The 10,995-nt window shown below is 44.8% G+C and overlaps 1 protein-coding gene across 3 annotated transcripts in view; it reads right to left on the bottom strand.

The window, feature by feature from the left end:
* Positions 1–270: 270 nt before the first annotated feature.
* Positions 271–10,995, bottom strand: part of TMEM40 (transmembrane protein 40) — a 30,098-nt gene continuing 19,373 nt past the window's right edge. For all 3 annotated transcript variants that reach the window (XM_083727086.1, XM_083727085.1, XM_083727087.1), the window contains 9 exons: positions 10,822–10,878; positions 9,770–9,865; positions 9,140–9,175; positions 7,059–7,091; positions 2,417–2,485; positions 1,289–1,360; positions 1,131–1,205; positions 879–941; positions 271–434 (listed from right to left, as the gene is read on the bottom strand). In XM_083727086.1, the coding sequence (XP_083583212.1) occupies positions 415–434; positions 879–941; positions 1,131–1,205; positions 1,289–1,360; positions 2,417–2,485; positions 7,059–7,091; positions 9,140–9,175; positions 9,770–9,865; positions 10,822–10,870 (513 nt within the window). In that variant the 5' untranslated portion in view covers positions 10,871–10,878 and the 3' untranslated portion in view covers positions 271–414. The remainder of the gene's footprint in view (positions 435–878; positions 942–1,130; positions 1,206–1,288; positions 1,361–2,416; positions 2,486–7,058; positions 7,092–9,139; positions 9,176–9,769; positions 9,866–10,821; positions 10,879–10,995) is intronic.

Genomic DNA, 10,995 nt, shown 5'->3' with positions numbered 1-10,995 from the left:
GCTCACGGAATATGTAAAGAACTTCCCATGACGTAGCCATGGGCTATCTATACACAGTCCTCTGTCCTGAAGGCGATTTCAGCCATAGATAAGAGCAGCAATGTTCAGTGTTGGTGAGACTTGGTGCATGGTAGAATACAAGACAGAGTGGAAATAGCTGATATTCCTTCACAAAATGGGGTTGCAGCATACAGCCGCAGACCCAATGAATACGAAAAGGCTGCGAATAGATCTCTCATGTGGCACAACATACACCAAGGAAGCAAAGGATTCACTGTAAGCATGATTCTTTTCTCCAACTGTGGAAATTTCACATTTGTATAGTTAACATGTTATTTTACATTGGCCGTAATAGCCCTGTAAACATCTTGTCAATATTAACAGGATCCACCCAGCTCTGTTGACACCTCCGATTTAGTTAATCTTTTTCAAACCTACACAATGACAAAGTGAGAGAGAGAAACTCGTCAGTATGATTATTTCAAAATACCGCACATTGATCTGAGGGGCAGAAAAGATAGCACTTCGATGTCACTTTCATGAGCATTTAATTTAGAAGTTTGAAAGAAGAAGGGATTTTAGAGAGAGGCAGTCCCAATAGGCACAAGCCTGCTGGTTAAAAGCACAAAGAAGTCTGTGCTTTTAGTACTCTGTCTCTAAGGACCCTCAGGGAAGTTTACATAGGTCTCCCCTCAAAACCTGGAACCATGACAATCTTTGGAACTGACACACAATCTCTTAATCCTGAGCCCTTTTTCCTGGGATGAATAGAGTTTTTCTGTTAAAAAATGGCAAAACTACAACTATTATCTATGTGCTGTACCCAAATGATTCCACAGGGGTATATAAAGACACATCAAGAGGGCAGTAGGTATTACCAGGTGTCCTGACGCTCTGAAGCAGGGGGATAAAACTTTCCAGGATACTTCTAATGCGGTGCACTATTAGGGAAATGAAAGACAAATGGTTATATGCAAAGCAAAGAAAACTGTACAAGCTAATAGCTCCACTACAACTCAAACTGTAATACAAACATCAAATGAATGTTGGTATATTTTAAAGTTTATACCTAGGTATAAATACGAAGCAGCTTATTTCGCTGTCTCAAGTGGTACATGCGAAACACTTACCTAGACCGAAATATATTCCAGTTGTTTCTAAGCCTGCGAAGGTCATCAAACCAATACCGAGGGAAACTGTCCAGTCTAAAAATATACATATATATGTTTCTATTACATTATGTTCTGTGTTACCCAAATGAAAGCAGTGCATTCCAGTTTTGATGTACCTTTATATCTGTAATAGCAAACCAACAAGGTTCCAATGGCAAAACAAAGAATGACAAAATGGAAGAATTCATCTGAAATGAGAGAGAAGAGACAGTTCTTAAGGGATATCACAAAATCCAACTCAATGCCCCTACTGGCTGCAATTTGAAATTTTCTTCTACTAGTGAAGGTTGTGTCCTTTTGGAACACATATGTTTGTGGAGGGGGGTAAGGTGATGATTACTCACATACTTTAGACCAACAGCCAGTACTTTCACTAACTGCACTGTACATATATATAATTTATGTATACTTTCCAGAGGCATCAACTCAAGTGAAGAACTTAAGTCAGCAACCTTCTTAGCCATATACATTATTTAAAATATGGAACTATGCTTTATTCCCACACAGCTAAAAATGCCAAGAATCAGCAATTAAGTTTACTGATTAATTACAAGGAACTTTATATATGGAAGTCCAAGACGTGAAGTCTATGATTATGCAATGTTGTGGAAAAGGCACTCTGTCCTTCATGTGCTCACATGCAGTATTTATTTACTTATATACTATTTAATGACAAAATGGTCTTTGAAGCTGTTTGCATAATTGTATAATTACACAAGTATTATAATCTAAACATCCATAATTAAACCACCACTACACTGTTTATTCACAATTCTAGGATAGAATTCTAGCATTTTTATCAGGTACCTGCACATGCGAGAACTTCTGGTTCACACTGAGCAGTTTTGCAATTAAGGGCATGTGCATGTTAATGGCTTGAAAACACAGAGAGGCTTTTCCCCTCGTGCATTTCAAGTTGCATTCTAAAATGCTGTACGTGCTATGACCTGATTTGTTTCTCTGTGCCTGCAACCTTGCTGCCAAGTCCTATTCAACAGAGTTGTGCATGCACAATGGATGTCCGAAACATACACGTCTCAGCTTAACCATGGCTTACATTTTCAAATAGGATGGAAACACATGTCTGAGGGAAAACACATGAAACAGCAGCATTATTCAAGAAACCACAACATACATATGGATTCTGGCTAATGTCACGTGTACTCAGGGGCAGGAGTGCATTGGAGCCAGAGTAAATGGTAATGTGCCCACAGCCTGAGTCTGAGGGTCAGTAAAACTCTTACCATCTTTTCGTATGCCTGGTAGCCACCATCTTGGGTGGTGAGGTGGGTGGCAGGGAACATTTTCATATGCTATGGGAAATGAAATTATAGTTAAAGTAAAAGTCAATCCCAGGTACACAAACTGAAGCTGAGCCACATCATATTAGCCACTGAATTCTATTCTTTATTATTATTGTTGCTATTTCTCTACTTGGTGCATTGGTCAATGGACCTCAGGGCATTTTGCAATACCTAAGGACAAAATAAGACCCATCCAATCCAACACTCTGCTCTCACACTGGCCAGCCAGATGCCTAAGGGAGGCTTGCAAGCACACCTGAGCATAAAAGCAACCTCCCCACCTGTGATTCCCAGCAATTCAGTTTCACTGCCTCCGACAGTGGAGGTAGTCATCAAAGGCAGCATTTCTTAAAAGGCTATCCCTGGGAGCAGGGAATAGGATCAACTGTTGCAGGCTCTGTGGCCTGGGGGTCTTCCGCCTGGCCAGTTCTGCTTGTCTCCTGCCCACCTAGCATAGGCGCCAACTCCTATGGGCTGAGCCCTCTATATTGTTTAACAGGGGGCTCAGCCCCCACAATATTGAGGGGGGCATAGGAAGCCAAACACCGAGCTGCACCTGTGGCCACAAGCAAGGACGAGTTTGAAAATTGGATCAGTATGCTCTGTTTTTTGTTTTGTTTTTGTTTTGTTTTAGGAAATCTGCCATTGAGTGGCCCAAAATGCTTTAAAATACAAATCTATTTCACAAAATATCTTAGAACACTTTGTAAGTAAAAGCAAACATTCTCCTTCCTTTTAGGTTTTTAAGCAGAGGTTGGATGGTCATCTGTCATGGGTGTTTTTAGTTGAGATTCCTGCATTGCAGGGGGTTGGACCATTCCATGATTGTAAGTCCGGCCTAGGGGGCGGGGCCTGCGCTCACTGCCACAGCATAAGAGGCCTGAGAGAGGCCTCCGGGACACGGCTGCTGCTGCTGCTGCTTGCGTGAGTGTGGGAAGACCGCTCCCTCTCCTGCCAACTCCATCCGGCCTAGGGGGCGGGGCCTGCACTACCACTACAGTTTAGAGGCCTGAGCAGCTACCGGCAGCAATGGACACAATGGTTTTAAATGTTTTAATCGCTTTTAATTTGCAGCACTTTAAATGGTGGTTGTTGTTTTTTATAATATATTATTTCATTATTTTATTTTTGCTTGGGGTGGGATAAGCATTTAGTCAGGGCTATTGCTTCTTGCTTTGTTTTGTTCTGTTTTGTTCTGTTTTGTTTTATTATTATTCTGTTAAATTATTATATAGTTTGTATTTTGCCTTTTAAGGGGAAGGGTCATGGCTGCCTGGGAGTGGGCCTCAGCCAATAGATTGGGTGGGGCAGGTTCCACAGGGGGAGATGTATTGGGACACCCAATCTCAGTGATCACGGGCAGGAGGAGGAGTTATGCTAAGACCAGACCATGTCATTACCGAGGAGGCAGGTTTAGTCGTTGTTTGAGGACTATCCCTGCCTCCAGGTCTGGTCCTGACCGAAAGGATACAGTAATCAGCAAGGGAAACCCACATGACCTGAAAGTGTTGCTGTGCAATGCCAGGTCAATGATTAATAAAACCACTGCCATCCACGACCTGATTGTGGATGGAGGATTTGATCTGGCATGTGTGACAGAGACCTGGTTGGATGAAGCAGATGGACCTGTCCTTGCCGCTGCTTGCCCACCAGGTTTCTCTTACGCACAGCAACCCAGGTCATGTGGGCGGGGAGGGGGGGTTGCAGTGATTTTTAGGAAGTCATTAGTCTGCACCAGGCGTCCTATTGGGAAGACCCAGTTTTCTGAGTGCATGTTCTGGAAGTTGGGCAATAGGGGCAGTACAGGATTCCTACCTCCCCGCTGCACCAAGGATTCCCTGCCCGAGCTGCTTCAGGTCGTGGCGGATATGCTCCTGGAGACACCTAGCTTGGTTGTCCTGGGGGATTTTAACATCCATGCCGACACGACCTTACAAGGGGCCGCTCGGGACTTCGTGGAAAGCATGGCCTCCATGGGGCTGTCCCTGAATAAGTCTGGCCCAACTCATAGCCACGGACATGCCTTAGACTTGGTGTTTACCTCTACGGATGTTGGTGATCTGACATTAACTAAAAGCGAAACAAAAGAAGTGCCATGGTCAGATCACTTCCTGGTGCAACTGGACTTCTCCGCAACCCTTCCCCTCCGCAGGGAGGTGGGACCGATTCGGATGGTCCGCCCCCGCCACTTAATGGATCCAATTGGCTTCCAGAGAGTGGTAGGGGATGCTTTATCCCAAGTTGATGGCCTTTCAGCTGATTCCCTGGTGGCCCGCTGGAATGCGGAGTTAACCAGGGCTATTGACTGTCTGGCTCCGAAGCACCCTCTCCGATTGCATGGAGCCCGGACAGCCCCGTGGTTTTCCCCGGAGCTGAGGGTGATGAAACAATCGTTGAGACGGCTAGAGCGCCGGTGGCGGAAAACTCATTCTGAATCAGACCGGACATGGGTTAGAGCTCAACGTCGAGCCTACCAAGTGGCAATGGCGACGGCGAAGAGGGCCTTCTTCGCCGCCTCCATTGCATCTGCAGAAAACAGCAGCAGGAGACTTTTTCAGGTGGTTCGCAATCTATCAGAACCACCTGTACCACCGGGGCCTGGTAGGGACCCCAAGATCTCCTGCAATGCTTTTGCAAAGTTTTTTGCAGATAAAATCGCTCAGATTCAGAAGGAGGTAGACTCCACTGTGGGAGCAGGGCCAGGGCGGGAGAGTGCTAGAGTTCTGTCTGGTCCTGTTACATGGGATCAATTCCAATCTGTTACCTCCGAGGATGTGGACAGGCTGCTTGGACGAGTGAAACCGACCACCTGTCTCCTTGATCCTTGCCCATCCTGGCTGATAAAAGCGAGCCGGGAAGGGCTGGGCGATGGGCTCTGCGGGGTGGTGAATGCTTCCCTCTGTGAGGGAGCCTTCCCAGACCCGCTGAAAGAGGCGGTCATTAAACCGCTTCTTAAAAAAACATCTTTAGACCCGGCCAATTTGGCCAACTATCGCCCAGTCTCAAATCTGCCATTCTTGGGCAAGGTGATTGAGCGGGTGGTTGCTGAACAACTCCAAGCACGCCCGGAGGAAACGGACCATTTGGATCCCTTCCAATCGGGATTCAGGCCTCACCATGGGACTGAAACTGCCTTGGTCGCGCTGGTTGATGATCTCCGGCGGGCTAGGGACAAAGGTGAGAGCTGTTTCCTTGTTCTGCTGGATCTCTCAGCGGCCTTCGACACCATCGACCATAACATCCTTCTGGACCGTCTAGAGGGGCTGGGAGCTGGGGGCACTGTCATACAGTGGTTCCGCTCCTTCCTCCTGGGCCGTGTCCAGAAAGTGGTGGTGGGGGGTGAGTGTTCAGACCCCATGGCTCTCACTTGTGGGGTGCCTCAGGGTTCTGTCCTCTCCCCCATGCTTTTTAATATCTATATGAAGCCGCTGGGAGAGATCATCAGGGGGTTTGGACTGGGTGTTCATCAGTATGCAGATGACACCCAGCTCTACCTCTCCTTTAAATCAGAACCAGTGAAGGCGGTGAAGGTCCTGTGTGAGTGCCTGGAGGCGGTTGGAGGTTGGATGGCGGCTAACAGATTGAGGTTGAATCCTGACAAGACAGAAGTACTGTTTTTGGGGGACAGGAGGTGGGCAGGTGTGGAGGATTCCCTGGTCCTGAATGGGGTAACTGTGCCCCTGAAGGACCAGGTGCGCAGCCTGGGAGTCATTTTGGACTCACAGCTGTCCATGGAGGCGCAGATTAACTCTGTGTCCAGGGCAGCTGTCTACCAGCTCCACCTGGTACGCAGGCTAAGACCCTACCTCCCCGCGGACTGTCTCGCCAGAGTGGTGCATGCTCTAGTTATCTCACGCTTGGACTACTGCAACGCGCTCTACGTGGGGCTACCTTTGAAGGTGACCCGGAAACTGCAATTAATCCAGAATGCGGCAGCGAGACTGGTGACTGGGAGTGGCCGCCGGGACCACATAACACCGGTTCTGAGAGATCTGCATTGGCTCCCAGTACGTTTCCGAGCAAAGTGTTGGTGCTGACCTTTAAAGCCCTAAACGGCCTCGGTCCTGTATACCTGAAGGAGCGTCTCCACCCCCATCATTCAGCCCGGACTCTGAGATCCAGCGCCGAGGGCCTTCTGGCGGTTCCCTCATTGCGAGAAGTGAGGCTACAGGGAACCAGACAGAGGGCCTTCTCGGTAGCGGCGCCCGCCCTGTGGAACGCCCTCCCATCAGATGTCAAAGAGATAAAGAATTACCTGACGTTCAGAAGACATCTTAAGGCAGCCCTGTTCAGGGAAGTTTTTAATGTGTAATGCTGTACGGTTTTTAACACTGATTGGGAGCCGCCCAGAGTGGCTGGGGAAAACTCAGCCAGATCGGCGGGGTATAAATAATAAATTATTATTATTATTATTATTATTATTATTATTATTAGTTTGTATGATATGGCAGATCATGCAATGTTGAAGCTTTCATAGGCCAGGCAGATAACATGGTACTTGTATGAGACTTAAAAGGCATTAAAAGACTTAAAAGGGGTTATATAGAAAAGAACAACATATAAAAGAACAATTTATATTTACCAGTTGCAAGTTCCCCGTCTCTGCACACAACTTCTGAAAAATAACACAGACTGATATAAAAGGTGTTTTCAGTCTTTCACGATTTTGTGGTGGGATTCAGTCACATAGTGAAAAATTCAGGGTGTGCAATTAAAGTTAATCTGGCAATCTTGTGCAACAAGCCTGCCTCTTCTTCCTCCTCCTCCCCCCCACCCAAAAATAGAAATTGTTTTGCTAGAATTAAAGTGATGGGGAAATGCATTGGAAAACATGGGATAATTACTTAATACAGTAGAAGAGAAGAAGAGTTTGGATTTGATATCCCGCTTTATCACTACCCTAAGGAGTCTCAAAGCGGCTAACATTCTCCTTTTCCTTCCTCCCCCACAACAAACACTCTGTGAGGTGAGTGGGGCTGAGAGACTTCAGAGAAGTGTGACTGGCCCAAGGTCACCCAGCAGCTGCATGTGGAGGAGCGGAGACGCGAACCCGGTTCCCCAGATTACGAGACTACCGCTCTTAACCACTACACCACACTGGCAGTGATGTATAAATCTCCCTGCAAACAAATCAGAGCGAATGTTCAACAAACAGTTGACATTACCTAATCTATCTTTGTGGAAACAAATCAGAATGAATGTTCAATAAATAGGTCGTCTGGAGGGGACCAAAGCAAACAAGCATCTCCTTTTGCAAAACAAACCAGAAACAAACCACATTACAATACTAGGAAGTGGATATATATGAAGATTCTTCCTACCTGGCCAAAAATAAACCTCTATGTATTGTAACAGCTCCTTGCCTTGCTCACCATGCTTCTCTGACTGCAACTCATCAACCCAAATAACAGTATTGTTTTATTTATTTTTACTTATTTTATTAAATTTGTATGCCACCCTTCATCCTAAGGTCAGGTGGTTCACAACAATAAAACCCATGCACAAAAGCCATTGAGTGAAGCTACCACTAGAGGGAGCAATGAAGACTTGTCTTGAAACACCCCAAAGCTAGAAAATTCTAGCTGCTTTGTTCAAGCTCGATATAACCCATTTCTTTCCATGTGGAGCCTTTTGTTTAAGGAAGAATTCATACATTTTGTGGCAGCAAATAGGGTTTACCAATACGTGTGTCTCTCCCAGGAGAGAGAGGCGTGCCAATTTGGCCCAGAAGAGAAGCAAAGAAAGAGAAGAAAAGGTCCAGGGCCATCTTTAGCATATACAGCACCCTGGTGCAAAGATCCGCCCAGCGCCCCCAAATTTAGTTTTTTGGGGGGCTCCCCAAAGTTGTTAAGCTTTTTTTAGGGGGCCTCCCAATATTTAGTGAGCTTTTTCTAGGGGGCCTCTGCGCTTTTTTAAAGGAGGGGCAGATCGGTAATAAATGACAAATAATACCTTCGCTGGAACTAGCACGCAGCACCAAAAACAGCTTTTGTCAGCCAAAGCGCCGAAAAAAATACAGAACAACAACAAAAGCTGTTACAACCAATCAGTAACAGCCACTGATGCAGCCAGTTGCAAAAGGACCAATCACAGTAGACAATCTCCAGCTGACAGGAAAAAAAAACACTGTTTCCAGATTAAAGCAGTGAAGCACACACAAACACACAGTGGCAAGGGGGGTGGAGAGGTTACAAGGCAGGACTTCGGGGCAGATTTTGGGGCTGTTGCTGCAAGATCATTGAGCCTTGAGCCTAAATTACAAAACTGTACCACTGTAAGTTCTCACACAGCTCTTTGAGGCGGCTTTTTCCACGCCTTCTCCCCGCCCCCCCGCCTCATTCTTTGGACCTGGTGCTGCAGAGCGGAACAGGGTCCAAGTGCCTCTGAAGGGGGCTGTAAGCGCGCAGGCACCAAGCCCCAGCTCCACCTCACTTACCTCCCCGCTCTCCCCTCCCTGGACTCTCCGCCAGGCGCCCTCCACAGCTTGGCGCCCTGGTTGCCATGCCACTATGCCCAATGGTAAAGACGTCCCTGGTGAAGTCAACAGCAGCAGCAACATGAAGGAGGAAGCAGCTGGTCCACTCACAGATGCAGAGTGTGGGGTATTACCCAAGGGCCTCTCAAACCTAAAAACTGTGCTGCTCAGGATTTTAGTCAACTTACCTGATTCACCATATGGAACGACTTCTCTGGGTGAATCTAAAATAGTGCACAAATATAGAACAGATAAAAGCATGGTTAAGGTAAAACTTTCCAGCTTATGTTGCTGTCAAAATATAGAAACTCCTGTTATAGTTTGTTTTTGTGGTTTAATTTTTCTTTTTGTGCCCTTTTCAACTGAAAGGCAGGTTATCATTTCCATATCTTTAATAATTTGACACAGCATCTACAAACAAATACTAACATAGTGAAAGGCAACAACAAAACTTGACAAGGCATTACAAAGTCCTGTGCATTTATTGTTACTGATTTATTGAATTCATATCCTACCCGTTCTCTCAAAAAAAAACAAAAAACCCAGGGTGGAAATAGATGAAATACTGTAGATGGGTCTACAGCTGATGCCAAAAGTTCCTCAGTGGCAGCCATATCTCAGAGGGGGCATTCTGCAGGTTTTGTGCAGAATGAGTGGGTGAGAGAAAGGTTTGCGAAGGTCCACCCTGTTTCAGCTCAGCACTAGTCTGAACTTGGCTGCTGGGCTTATCTGAATATTGATTTGCAAGTGCTAGCTCCCAAGTGAAGATCTGTTCTCCCTGCACACAGACAAAGCATCATACAATCTTTTGGAGTTACCTTGTGATGGACTCTCTGTTCTAAGCTCCTCAGAAGAACTTTCACCCTCACTTTCTTTTTGCGGTTTTAATTTCTTGCCTCGTTTTGGTTTCCCACCTGTTCAAAGTATACGAGGAAAAACATCGAAGATTTTCTTGATGTACTACTGATGGTAAAGCCATCAGTATTATTTACATGTATTATTTACATGTCTAAACATGTATTAGATTATTTACATATCTACTCATGTATTATTTACATATCTAAACAGAGTTAGCCTTACATACTGTAGTAGTAGTAGTAATAATAATAATAATAATAATAATTTGTTTATTTGTTTGTTTGTTTATACATATGCCGCCCATCTGGCTGGGTTTCCCTAGCCACTCTGGGCAGCTCCCAACATAATAATAATAATAATAATAATAATAATAATAATAATAATAATAAAGTGATAAAACATCAAACATTAAAAACTTCCCTAAACAGGGATGCCTTCAGGTGTCTTCTAAAAGTCAGATAGTTGTTTATTTCCTTGACATCTGATGGGAGGACATTCCACAGTGCGGGTGCCACTACCGAGAAGGCCCTCGGTGTTAGTACTGACAGCCATAGCTACCCATTTTAAAATGAGTGTTCAGTATAAGCAGATAGTGTTTTTATTGTACATTGCCTTGAGACAATTCTATAGAAGGTGAATACTAATAATTAGAATAAGAATAATCTAATCGGAGAGTAATTTTCATAAAAATAAAATTTACCTTAATCAGGAAAGGCTAAATTACAGACAGTGGTACTGTTAAAACTGAAAGAGAGATCTCACCAATTCACATATCCCATTCCAAGCCCAAAATCAGGATGTGAACATGCAGACTTTGGTATCCAACTATTTTATGCGTTTGACTCAAAATATTACAGAAGAATAAGCTGACACAAAACACATGGATGTCTGCCTTCTGAAAAATGTCGCTTTAGTACAGCCAAGCACACAAAAATATATTATACTTGGTTGCCCAGTTGTCTTTTAAGCCAATAATGTGCCCCCAGGCTTAGTTTCCCCATCTTTTCATTACCTTGTTTTCCTCCTGTATGAACTAAATCAGCAGAATTTGAGTTACTCATTGTTGTGTCTGTTTAAAAGAGATGGAGAAAGAGATTGTAAATCTGGTTAAGTCCTTCAGATCTTTCATAATCCATTTCAAATCTGTACAGGCAGATAGTGTTAACAACCGTTAAAAAATAAGGTG

The sequence above is a fragment of the Podarcis gaigeae genome (genome assembly GCF_964106915.1).
Source record: "Podarcis gaigeae genome assembly, chromosome: 2".
Taxonomy (NCBI): domain Eukaryota; kingdom Metazoa; phylum Chordata; class Lepidosauria; order Squamata; family Lacertidae; genus Podarcis; species Podarcis gaigeae.
Note: the sequence above shows the minus strand (reverse complement) of the source record. Positions and strands in the feature narration are given on the sequence as shown.